This window comes from Serinus canaria, chromosome 3 (genome assembly GCF_022539315.1).
Source record: "Serinus canaria isolate serCan28SL12 chromosome 3, serCan2020, whole genome shotgun sequence".
Lineage (NCBI taxonomy): Eukaryota > Metazoa > Chordata > Aves > Passeriformes > Fringillidae > Serinus > Serinus canaria.
Window position 1 is genome coordinate 25756592 of NC_066316.1, and position 13931 is coordinate 25770522.

General features: G+C 39.8%; 1 protein-coding gene across 1 annotated transcript in view; it reads right to left on the reverse strand.

Annotated features, from left to right (window-relative positions):
• Positions 1-7122: 7122 nt before the first annotated feature.
• Positions 7123-13931, reverse strand: part of LRPPRC (leucine rich pentatricopeptide repeat containing) — an 87564-nt gene continuing 80755 nt past the window's right edge. The window contains exons 36-39 of the mRNA XM_050971875.1: positions 13296-13370; positions 11670-11754; positions 8918-9060; positions 7123-7622 (exon numbers count right to left, since the gene is read on the reverse strand). Of these exons, the coding sequence (XP_050827832.1) occupies positions 7566-7622; positions 8918-9060; positions 11670-11754; positions 13296-13370 (360 nt within the window). The 3' untranslated portion in view covers positions 7123-7565. The remainder of the gene's footprint in view (positions 7623-8917; positions 9061-11669; positions 11755-13295; positions 13371-13931) is intronic.

The following is a 13931-nucleotide window of genomic DNA, read 5'->3' on the forward strand; positions in this document are numbered from 1 at the left end:
TTCAAACAAATGCAGAGGAATTGGAAATCTATGAACATTCACAAGTAATCCAAACCAAAATGCCTACAATATGCAATTTTCAGTAAACTCCCAGTGCCTTGCAATATAACATACAACCATATCAGGTCACAGGTAACATCATCCGTCTTCAAGACAGTACATTTGCTCACTTTCACTACTGGGGGATGGGGGAAGTTTTTAGAAAACAACAGAAACTTTCTTGAAATAGAAAACCTCCAAGTTTCACTGAGAAAATCAGAAGGAAGAAAACCAAACAATGTAGCAGCACTGCAGCTACCCCTCCCTGACACAAGTAAACACCGTCCTTCTCAAGATTCAATGCTGTGAAGATTGCCCTGAAAGCACTAATATTATCTTAATAATCACTTTTCAAAAAACACCTGAATCTTCTATGACTCAGTTAAAAATAGCCAATCATCTGGTGGTAGGGCTTCATCTGACCATAGAATGGCATAAACCCAAAAAAATGAGAGCTCCAAATCAGGCAGCAGAAAAATGTACTACACAAAATGAAAACTCTCAAGAACAGGATGTGTAGTGCCCTTACTAGCTGCCACCAGGTACTGATGTTAGGCTACACAAGGCAGTTGCTGGATTTTCAGGTAGGAAAGTTGGAGGTCAAACCTGTGGTGGCCATCAGCCCAAGGGACTCTGATCTCTGCTGAGCACGGCAGAACACCAACAACTTCTTTGCTTTTTTAGCACCCCCTTGATCTAATCATTTAATCAACTTTTTGGCTTGCAGTTCTTAGCAACAGGAGCATGAGCTGCCCCAGAGCTACAGGGACATTTCAGGCTGGTGGGCACAGTCCAAAAGCCAGCATGGTCCCACCAGCGCAACAGAAGTGCTGTGTGATTCTGCACACAGAATGTGAGAGGCCAGAAGTGCTGTGTGATTCTGCACACAGCACTTCTGGCCTCTCACACCACAAACTGTACCTGCTTCCCCAGTTCCCCCCACAACTCCTACAAATAATCATGTAAAAAAGCATTTTGGCCAAATGCTTTTACCAAGAAAGGTGCACTTGGCTGGTTACGGCAGAGCTCAGCACTGACCAACGCTTTCCACACACTTGCTCCAGGTTTGTTCCTTCTAAAAGCAAGACAAAAGAAAGGTGAATGAGTATTTTCAGCTTTCTGTACTTCACAGGGAATTGCTCAGTGCCTCTGTACTAGAAAAACGCCTTGCAGCTCCGTAGTGTGTTCAGTGACAGGCGCGTGACAAATTTCCACTGGAAAAAAACTCCTGAACATGACTGACAATAGTAAAGCCACAAATTACCGTAATTTTATGCCCCCTGCAGCTAGTGGTATAAAACATAGTTTTCAACCTTGTTTTTACTTGCTGAATTTAGACAAATTCATAATGTTATTGATGACAGTGAGAAAGACACTCAAATGCAGAAATTGTATTCCTTGGCACAAACACAACTGGAGCACAATATTTTATATGTACTATAGGGGATGAAAAATATGGTTGTCATTAACTACGCATATATAAAAAGGTGGAAAACTAGAGGATTCAAAATAATTAATTTCACATTATATAGATATTTATTTTCAGCTATCACACACTTGATCAAGTGGTTTTTCCTCCTCCCTGGAATGCTGAACTGTTAACCAGGTGCAGTACATGATATTACCAGTGCTCTCTCTTGCTGAACATTAATGTTTGAAATGTAGGCTGTGTCAATAATATAATGAAGAAATGCAAAAACCCTGTTTAAGCAAAGTCTACAGATATATTGCTCCTAATGGATTTTCCAGTGAGCATACACTTTCTATCCTATTTCTAATTTTTACAGTGTAATTTTACTTACAAAGGGTTCTGAGGGCCCTAGAACTGGACAACTGCTAGAGATGATCAAGCTTTGCAGTTAACTAACCCCACACACAAACCATCCCATCTACTAACTAAACTGATGGGAGGAAAATCCCAGGGAACTCTGCAAGTAACAAGGGCAAGTGCATGATTTATTTTTGGTGTAGGCAGAAAGTTTTTCAGATTATGGCTCGGTAGCAGGCTCAGAAACTGGACACAGATGCTTCAGTTACAGCCTCACCTGTGGCTGCAATTCCAATATCAGAACATGCAAAGAAATGGTGACAGGCCCAATGCTAGGCATGGTCCTGTATCCAGACTCCTGTTCAGCACCACCCCGAATTACACTAACACCACGCTTACTCTTACAGCTGCTTTTGGATTTGAGAAGGTTGAAGAGGCTGCTGCTGGAACAGACTTCATTTGGGATTTCTGTCCTGTGATGATGCTCCTCACCCTTTACCTGTGATTACAGGGCCAGTGCCACCCCAACTCCCTGTGGGGGAAAGGCATGAGGTTCAGCTTGAGTCAGCAGCTCTGATCAGTTCTTTGTGGCCTCCTCCTTCACTGAGCTGGGCTCAGCAGCCAGCACAACCCTAGCAGCCCTTGCTGCTGCCACAGCAGCACACCTCAAGGAGAAGCAACTGAAGAGGAGTCAGCAGGAGCCATGCAAAGGGCAAAGGTCCATGGTGGTGTGTCGTCGACCACGGCAGCCAACAATCTGCAGGCTGCTCCTTCCCCTCATGGTCATTCACTCCCAATCCCAATCACTCCCAAATCCCAGGCCTAAGGCATCATGCTGAAGTTGCTGGTTTTGTCTTTTGAGACAACTGCCATCCTTCCCAGTTTCCCTGTACTTCCTATCCCTTCAGAGTTCCTCTGCACTGATCCAGTATTTTGACAACCAGCCCTCCCCAGCCCATCTCCCATAAATAAAAATCCAGCACCCACCAAAACTGAGCTGCCTTTGACAGCCTTGAAGGAGGTTAGCCAGAACAACCCTGTCCTGTCCACACTCCCCTGCTTTCCCACCAGCCCAAACCACTTTCCACCTGGAAAGTACACCCTCCACTCCTGCCCTCAAGACTCATCTCCAACTATCTACAACCCTCCCAAAACTCACTTTTCACATCTGCCCTGGTCTCATGGACTATGTGAAGAACAGCAGATGCCAACTACTTGCAAAGCCAGGAATTAAACTTGCTGCTGGTTGTCAAGGCTCATCAATGCCAGACACTGGGGTTTGCTGCTTTCTAAGCCCTGAGTTCACTGGCACTTGGAGCTGAGGGAAATAACTGTGAGAAACACAGAGCTACAAAGAGGTTGGTAGCAATCACTCCAGACAATAACAGTTCCACAGATACCAGTGCTTTATCAGTGTTCAAGAGTAATCACATGAGAAATTGTGAAGCATTAGCCAGTTGCAATATAAAGGTTTAGGAGTATCAGAGAGAAACCCTGCATTAATAGTTTTATCTAAAAGTAGATCAACGTGGAACCCCCGTCTATAGCAGGCACTGCATAAGACAGATTCTATTATCTCATTTTCTTAATTACAGGAAACAGTAGAGAAAACTTAAACCTCAACCTTCCATATCTTATTTCCATATCTAATGGGAAACCCAGCACTTTGCTCTTGTAGCTGAGGATCTGCATGCTCAGGAAGATGCCCTCAGATTGATTTACAGTCTCAGCTGGAGCCACTAACTTAGAAGGATATTGGGTTTCCCCTGATTATTGATTCACAGAAGCACTGGGAAACCACCAGAGGCTGCAGCCATTCTGGAAAGGAAATGTTTTTTGGCAGTTAGTTTACACAGAAATTATGAGAATAATTTTAAGAAATGCAGAGAAATACCTGCTAAAAAAAAAGGGCTACATCCAATTACAGTCTCAGCTTTTTCTTACATGTGTACCTTTTTCACCTTTACAGTAAAAATAAACTGGTGCAGGAAACTGGACATTCTTTCTAGATGCTGACAGATTTCTCACACTGAACAGAGAGACCTCCTGGTCACATCTATCACTTCTGTCACTTTCTCCTCTGCTGCGTTCCTGGGGAGTCCAGAAGCATCACATGTTCAAAGAAAAGCACTAAATCCAGTAGTACCCTGGTGAACACACTACCAGTCTATTCCTCTGTCAGTATGTGCACTCATGATCCTCCCTTCACAGTTATGATTCTCCCTTGTCAAGTAAACTGCAGCTGGAATCCTGCTGACTCAGGCTTTCCCTCTATAAAAGCCCTCTGACTCTCACTGCCAGAGCCACAATCCCTTCAGCTACCCCATTCTCAACAGTGGGTACAAATTAAGGAAGTGTGAAGACAGCTACTAACCTACCAAGCTGCAATTCTTGCCATAAAAAAGGGTCTCAGGAGACAATGAGTTGAACGAACTGTTTTAGTAGATAAGGATAAAACCATAGCATGTAATTATCATGCTGCAAATGACTACATCGGTAGTTAACGAGGAAACTTCTCCTGTCTTGATCTCAAAAGCCCCAAAGCCCCTTGCTCCTGCCCCTGCCTCAAGAGGAGTGGGGGAAGAGGCAAGCCCATAATGTGGTGCAGGGCACAGAGGTGAGATTATGTCATCTCAATTCAGGCAGCAAGCTTTTCCCAGTCCTCTCAACCCCAATCAAGCCACACGATTATGCAAACACATACACACTCCCACAATTTGCTTTCTGCAGTAACATGTCAGGTCATGGCATGTCAGCAGGCTCTCTGCTTCCCACGGAGGCCTCTGGAAAGGCAGGCTCCCATCTCACAGACACTGCACCTGGTCTGGATCTTGCACAGTCCCAGTTATCCACTAGCTGGTGGCAAATAATTCTATCCTGCTTTAAAGGGGTGCATGCTGTGGTCAGTGTGCCAGAGTACATTTGCTCTCAGGACCAGTAAATCACCGTGACAAGTTCGCAAGGCTGCCATTCTGCATTTTCTCATCTTACAGGTTTCTCTCTTTGAAGAGGAAGAAATAATGAAACCACCTACTTATTTGGTAAAGAAATGCCAACCTTCTAAACTGCACTTTTCTTCATGCTTGAAATGGCTGAGTCTCAGCACAACGATGCACAAGAAATATTATCATTTCAAGCGTGCTCTTGAAGTCGGCACAAATGCCGATTCTGCAAAACCTTCTCGGTATAACCTTGTTTCAGACTGAGATGATTGTGTCCCAGAGTGGCACAAATCCCTCACTGGCCCACATTTTAAAGACAGGAGAGACTGCACTTCTGTGTGTAATCATCCCTTAACTGCACATGAAACATTTACTGGAACAGGAAATCAAAAGTATTATCATACAACAGCAGCTCATTCTTTGAATAATCTCCTTCTTCCCATCTCTGCCACAGAGACGGACTGGGCTCCATGAGTCCAGGCTATTCCAAGGGGATCCCAAATGGTCAGCATGTCCTTTAGCTCATTTCCCTGTCACTGCTGCCATGAAACCTTGGTTCTGTTTGGTCTCATGTTCCTGCAGCACCTCACTGATGTTTAACGGGCTGCAGAGCTGGCTAGCTCAGCCCACGATTTTCCATGAGGTCACTCAAAAGGCAATTTTGGAGCTGAAAACAATTTCACTTACACTCCTCAGTTACAGGCTATCAAATGTACTTATTATCTCTGTAACTGCAGCAATTACAGGGCATGGTTCTGGCTGAGAGGCAAACCAGCTAGAAGAAAAATGGACAGATGTTAACTAGCACCAATCCTGCACGGTCAGACCCCACCGTGGGCACCAGCAACACAGCCCTGCATCTGGCTGTGGCCCTGTGTGCTGCTCTCCTGCCTCAGAGGGCAGCAGCCAGCAAACATGACCCCTTGGCATCACAACACAGACCACTGATAGGTGCAGTACCTGATCCACAGCCTCATGAGACTTCACCTCCTTGTCAAAAAGGGAGTTCAGATCCAGATTTGCTGTTAACTTCCTCTGTGGTGACCTGGTGTTTTTCCAGTAATATTCTTTTCCTTAATCCATGTGCTAGCTCAGCTCCAGCTGCATCTGTGCCCATTTCCTCAAGTTACGCTCAGCTGTGACTCCACTTACAGGAACAAGGCTACTGCTGTGAAATGGAGAGATTCATGAGATGACCTCTAAAAACAAGAGCTGTGGCACCAGAGAGAGGGTTGCCAACTAGTTGACACAGTCTTCAATTATGCTGCTATTACATTGAAACACATGTAATGTAGCTGCAGCTTTAGAAAAAAGAACCATCTCCATTTGTGAAATGAAATAAACTGAGTCCTGCCCAGGCTTGCTTTCAGATAGGGCACACAACCATTAGGCTATGAATGAAATTTCAAACGTTAATGCCTAATCTTGACAAGGCAGGAACAAAGGGTGCGAGGCGGTTTGAGCCACGGAGCTGCCGTGTGTTGTCGAGTCGACGCTCGTGGAGTGATGAAGGTCACTGCAAAGCCACACCACCGAGGAGGCAGGCACTGCTTGCATTCAGCCAGCTTGCCTGGAGAACAAATTTTACCACTCTCCCCCGCTCCTGATCAGTGAAGCCTCATTTTTAAACTACAGCAGGATTTTTTTGTGTATTTGTTAATATAATAATTAATTTAATTAGAAGTTTAACTTAAAAAAAATTAAGTCACAATTTTTTTCTTTGACCATATCTTGCAAAATTTTGCCAAAACCTTGAACATACACATGAATTTTAAATTACCACAAATTTGCCTATGTAGGAAAACCTAAGAAAGATATCTCAGTTAAGATATGGCTGAAAATGTAAAGATTAATAAACAAAGCTGAAATGCACAGAAACAATCTTTCATTTCATTAAAACCTGTCTGAAGTACTCAGCAGGCAACGTGTTCCATTTACAATACCAATGTGCACATTTGTGAGTTTCCATCGTAATGCACAGAGATAATGGACGTATTTTCTACCTAATATCTTTGTAACTTAGACATGTCTTATTTTCATGATCACACAACTCTGGGCTCTAAAATATCATCTCAGAGTAGCTGTACTCCCACATTCCTTTAAATAAAGAGTGTCCACCAGTCTCCCAGCAAGTAAAAACTGCTACCCCTGCAAAGAAAAGGTACTGCTTTGTTTAAAGGGCATGTTTTCATGGATATGGAGTTCTTGTATAAGAACTCCATATCCATAAAATTAACTGGACTAAGTTATGAGAATGAAATGCTATATGACTACAGCACACAAGGCTAGTATAAAAGGTGAAAGTATTTTGTCTTTACATATAATATCCAACACCCTACCAAGATGCTTAACACAAGAAAGAACAATTAAGAGAAAACTTAAAAAATAAGTTTATTTCCTGCGTAGATACAGCTGAATCCTGAAGATGTGTTCTTCACCCTCACATTTTCTCCCCAAAGTACAGTGACCAGGCAAAGAACAAGGACAAGACAGTCTCCTTCAGTTACAGTTCTGTACCCCTCTAGCGACTTTCTTGATATACATATATCTGGCAAATCAACAGGGGCAAAAAAACTAGTTGAGTTTACAGCAGATCACACATCAAAATGGAAATATTTCAGAGGGCTGCACCTTGATACTTCATTAGCAATTTTAACAGCATTTCCATTAATAAATGTTTCTATCAACTGCAGCTATGGAAAGTGATGTTAATCACAGATTTAAATTAAAAATTACACATAACATGCTTTTTAAAGTTTTTATTGAATGTAGTATTTAAACAATTTCATAAACAACTAAATCATAAAACTGTCTGTTCACGATGCTGCCGATCTTCTATTCCTCCATTTTTCCACATAGAACTTGAGAGGCTCCTATAAACAGAGTGGAATAAACAAGTTCAACCTTGTTTCAACTGAGAAGTTACTAATTCTGAACAAAGTCTTACGTCCTGACAAAATCTATTATTCTCTGTCATGCAAAACTAGATCTGTATTGAAGTCTGTATAATTAGGAGAAATACCAGAGAAAGTGAATCAAAGGAAAAGGAAAACCTTGCCAAAAATGCATAATGAAGCTTCTATTACTAAATGCAATAATATAATCAATTTCATTTTTAAAATGAAAATACTTTTTAACTTCAATCTTCAATTGTGTCAAAAAAATTGAAACGTTTTTAAAGACCAGCTGCATTAGAGAAAAACTGAACAAGGAAATGAATCATCCCAGTGACTTGGAAAAAACACTCTTATTTTTACTAGCTACATATAAGAAACAGACATTCTATGTTTTAAATTTACAGTCCAAATAAAAATTCAGATTATAAACTATGTAAAGCTGGAGAAAAAACCCACCATAGTCGTTAAAAGGCTAAACTAAATATTTTGCGCCAAAATTTTCTCCAATTCTTTCCAAATTAGAAAAGAAAAATCACATTTATCATGAAGCAATATAGAGAAACAGTATATAGTCAGTCTTTACAGAATTACAGAACACTTTTTTAGAATATAAAAAGTGGTGAGAAAATTGCAATAAAAAGTTTGCTTAGAGAATGGAAAATAGAATGTCTTCCAAATCTGCTTAGCAAAAATGGTACTAGGAGACTATTAGTCAAAGGAATGATGTAGAACTATTTGCAATCTTCACAGATTTAGTATCATGCTGTTTGTCACCCTCAAGTAACATGTATCTGCACAGTTGCATAGGTACCTTGGCAGGGCAGCTAGAAGCAAAGCTGCAACAGAAAAATAATTCCTACAGTTCTAAAATTCCATCTTACTAGCTCAGCAACTTGTAGTAGACACAAAACACTAATTAATGAAAACTAGAAGCCATTAATTGTTACTGAAGCACACATTCTACATGCCTTTTCAAGTCCAATTGCTTAGAAAAATGCCCCAAGGAGATTTGATAAAGGTACACCTGTAGATGAGTGCCTGATAAGAAGGAGGTAGTTTAAATATCATAAGCTCCAAGGGGCTTTAATTCCTCAAGTCAAATCCAATGCAAGATTACCACAGCTCCCACAATAGCCAAGACTTCACACATTACCTCCTTTGAGGAGTCTCTGCAGAGACCTAGTCCCTATGTAATTATTCATGCAATTTGTTTTATTAATATTGAACACACACAAGTCTGCAGCTCTATTTCTTAATTAGGAAATACTCACAGGGGGTTCAGTGAAAGGGACAGGTTCTCCTACTTTCTTCAGAAAAGTTGCTAAAGATTTCAAAGCGATCTCGTGCAGCTCTATATTCTTCGCTTTTGCTTTCTCGTACGTAGCCTTTACAGAAGCAACATCCCCATCCAATTCTGAGGAAAAAAACAGAACCCAAAAAAGCTCAGTGGTTACTTGTTTCTCTTTCCACCTGTTTTCACTCATGCTTAACCATCGACTGCTGCTCAGACATTTGCTTGAGAAGCATTGGGATGAAACTGAAGCGACCCCTGACAGTTTCACTGCTGTCCCCAGGGTCCTAGAAGCAGTACAACAGTTCCTGGCACCTTGTAAACATCAAGGAAGCCATCATGTCCAGTTAAATTCATTCTGTTGCCTAGGAGGGAGATCACAAACACCTGCATTATGGGAGCTGTCTCAGGTTTTACTTGTTCACATTTGGAGACATCATCTGCGCAACCACAGGAGCTATAAAAGCAATGGTTCATAAAGGAAAAAAAAAGCTTTGTGCAGAAATGGATAGCCTGTGTCCCTTTCTCATGAGAAAAAGCTTCCCACTCACATCTGGCAAGAGGCTGAGCTCCTTTTTTAATGTGGGAGGCTACTGCAAAAACAGCATGAAATGACAGCTTAATGAAAGCATAGAAATCGTTAACTTTCTACAACTTTAAATAGATTTATTGTATGGGAAACACCAACAAAAAGAGGTAATACTTAGATTGCATTTAATGGACCACGCAATCGTGATTCTACATATTTCTTTTTTCTAAAAGGTATACAGCAAAGGATTGTGCATCTCACCAGACTGAAGGAAAGCTAGCCCTGGCAGTGGATCTCATCTCAGGACAAGGACAGGAGTAAAGGTCCTTTTATTTGTTCCATCATGGATGCCTGACAGATGATCAAACTTCTTTCAGCTGTGATCTATGTTCTACTATATCTTTGCTAAACACAAACAATTATAACTTTATTTGCCCATTTTTTTGTTAATTACAAACAGTAACCAACTGTGGTAATAACAACCCTCTGCTATGTTACATAGCATTTTCTAATTAAAAATAACAATGGCCTGAAAGGAGAATAATTTCTTCACTCAAAAATTATGCTAATACAGGGTTGGATTTGGTGCAAAACAAGAAACCATGTTTGAAAGCTTACTAATGACTTTAAAATGAAAAAACCCACCAACTTTGATTTAAAAGATCTTATTTCTACCCCTCGTGGCTAGAGCACAATCTTCTCATTTTCAGTTGTGCTAAATATTTTGCTGATGATCCCTTTAACAGTCAAATGATCAATGTCTCATACAGGTAAGACACTTGCACAGAATAATCTGGGAACAGCTTTTAAAACTCTTCATGCTGGTACTGAGTGTCTCCTCTAGAACCTGCTAGGAGCCAGGTACATCTCTGCCTGAAGAGAGTACAGCAAGCATCTGTTCATACAGAGTGTAGCTTCTCATGTTCAATACACTCCAACCACTATTGTAGGGATAGTAGGGCAAGTGATTGATTCTCTTCAATCTCTTTATGAAACTGCTGTACCATCATGTAGAGTTAGGAAGGATAGTGAGAAGCTTGTTCACTTACAGAATTTTTACTAAAGCAAAACAGCAGAGGACTAATGACAGCATAAAGCAGCAAGTACAGTGCTGGTGACAAAAGGGCAATTTTTTGTTTTATAAAAGCAGGCTAAAAACCTTACCCTGCTGTGAACCTGAAACTATCTGTTACAGGGCAAAACAATTTTGGTGGTGATTGCTCTTTGCAATGTTACTAGGCAAGCAAATTTTCTAAGTTAGATAACACATCACAGCACTTCTACAACTTGATTCAAACAAGTAAGTTTGTATTCCTTTAACATCATATCTTGGATTTGTGTTTGAAGTGTTTTACCTAATTATTCCTATTCATCTCCTCTGTGATAGACTGGTGCACAAAGGCTTCTGTCCTTGTTCTTTTTTGCTTGTAACACGTGTGAAAAGGATTTACTCCCTGTTATAAAACTGGAGGACAGTATCAGAGTACACAAGGCAAAGGACTCTAGAGCACAGAGATGCAAGCTACTTTTTATAGTACATACAACAAATACAATACAACCAATTGAGTGTTGCCATAGGAGCTGTATGTCCTGGTTTTCCAAGAGTGAGTCTTGCAAATAAACATACATAAACAAAAAACTTGACTTTTTTAGAGGTGCTCACTTCTGACTTCAGCTATAAAGGGAACTGATAAGTACTTCAACTATTTATGTGAATTCAAATGCAGACATCTGGAATACTAACTTTGGCTACATTAGAAGATGTATAAATAATTTACACTAAGAATAATAATAAGATTGTTTCACATTACTGATAGAACAAATCACTTATGATTTTGAAACATATACAAACATAAAAGGAGTCAATACTACTACATGCTTTTGGGGGAAAAAAGCTAAATTAATTTTAAAAGCCATGCATTTCTACAGCATTTTCCCCATGGGTTAGGCTGGATTCTTTCTTATTCCATGAAGCCTCTACTTAAGGTTCTAAGTAAAGGATTCACGGCTTGTGTCAGCTGGTTGCTCCTTCATCCTAACAGCCAGGACAGCATACAGACCCAAGAGACTGAGACAAGAAAAACCTCAGATAAGCCCTGCACCTCTTTATGACTCAAACTGTAAAGCAAGTAAGGGCTTGCATGACCTTTCTGAATGTCTCCAGAGTTCTCAGTAAAACACTGTTCCAAGGATCATCGCTTACCATAGCATCTCAAGAGGTACCGGTATGCCACTGCTGGATCGAGATGCTCAGGAATCAGTTCTAGAAGCCCCTCAATCCTCTTTGCCTGTGAGATTAAATGCACACACAAAAAACCCCCATGAATTTGAAATCTTAAAGAACAAAAAGTCACCAAATTCAGAACAGTGCACATTTTAAAATAAACTGTACTGGTAACAAAGAATAGATTGTGTGACTCAAAGTATATACAATAATTCCCTTCCCAACATTTTGCAGATATGAAATAGTAAAAGAAATGAAGCACAAAATGCAATTAATGTAATAAGGGTCTAAAATCCATACTCAGGAATTCTAAACATTAGTGTCTTTTTTTTTTTTTTTCAAGTAGACAATTAATGTATCAATAAGAACATGGCAGGATTACAACCAATTTAGGAAAACTGCAAAACACTCAACATCCTTCAGTGACCCAGAGGTCAATGGCAGCTGTGATCAATGCTTAAAAGGAATCAGATCACTAACTGATGTGCTTAAATTTGGAACCTCCTTCCCTCAGCCTCCGACAGCAGCTTCAAAAATTCTTAGGTTTTAAATTAAAAGCAGTTTATTGAAATTAAGAACCTCTTTATCACACACTACCAACTTTGATGTGTTAGTAAAATTTCAGCTTGATGAGATGGGAGACTTACACGTTTTTAGTTCCTTCTTAAGGACAACAAACAATAGTGTTTATCACATTATCTTTATCATCATCCCTTCAACAGAAGAACTTAAAATCTACTAGTATTTAATGGCAATTTCCACAAAACATAAATGTGCATTTGGCTCATTTGAAAAAAAAATTATTCTAGTTTGTGTGCTAGATGTCTCCTGATGCTGCTCCTATATGAAAGAGAAATCCATATGGTTTTGCTTGGGTGTGTATTTCAGGGCTTTTTTGGTTGTTGTTCAATGTTGGGCTTGAGGGGTGGGGGTTGTTTGATTTTTTTTTAGCGTGTTCTAAGGCTTTTTTGTGTGGGTTGGAGTTTCTTTGTTGGCCTTTGGATTTGTGTTTTATTTGTTTTGGGGTTATTTTGTTTACTTTAAGGGGGCAATAGGAGGAGGAAGGGAGAGGAGTAGAGCAAGCATATGAACAGAGCATTTAAAATATTACAGGGAATGAGGACAAAGCCAGGAATCTAAACAGATGCTCCAACTAGATACGCGTCCAAACCACCATAACAAGTAATATGAAATACGTCTTTTAATGTAAACACAGAGGCATTTTATCATCAGGGAGAGGCTGAGGTTTTAACTTGCATTTGTATCTGTACAATGTAGCCAATAAAATAAGGACTTTCAGGTTGTGATACTGAGCTGGATAATGCAGTAAAACATTCTAAGCACAATGTTTGTAGGATGTACAGTGTAACATGGAAAATGCAGGAAATAACCAAAACAACAGAAAAATACTAAGTACACCCTCCTTTCCATCATGCTCCATAATGTAAACTATTCTTTAAAAATAACCAGCTCTGCAAATTAACCTCCCCCTCCCCAAGAAACCCAGTAAAGCTGTCAAATGTGAAGTTCTAAACACTTCAACAAAGGTTGATGAAATAGTATTTTGTGACATATGAAATTGTATACATGAAAAAAATATTGTACCTGTCCAGGTTGAGAGGCTGATCTAGCCATAAAACGCCCCAAAGTTCTCTTCTCCTGAACTATTGCACCCCACCTCTGAAGACAAAGAAATGATTAATGTAGCAGACACGAGTAGGTTACTGCTAAACAAAATTACTAAGGTGAAAATTTCCAATTACAGATGCTTAAAACAATATACTAACAATTTATAAGGTAAATAATTGAGCATTAGGTTGACAAGAAAATAAAAAAAACAACCACAAACCAAGTTCATTTAATGCACCTCATTGGTAAACATTTTTTAAATGGTAGGGATAAAGTTTGTTTAAAACAATAGGGGAAAGAATTAAACTAATACTTCAAATATACCACAAAAAAGAGGTTTAGGACTGCAAAAGAATGAAAAAGAGAAACACTATTCCTCTCCAATTATACTGCCAAGCATTCACAAGTGAGCTAGGGATCATAAGGTTAATTATACATTTAATAAGGTGTCAGGGAGATAACTGCTCGTTTCTTTATAAAAATTAAAATGTACAAAGCAAGTTCTCTTTAAAGTATAATTACCTACACTTATGCATACAAAGGACTGATTTCAATCTCTCTATTTTATAAAAGGCTTCAACTGCAATAGACAGGGTTTGAGAAAGAGAAGTT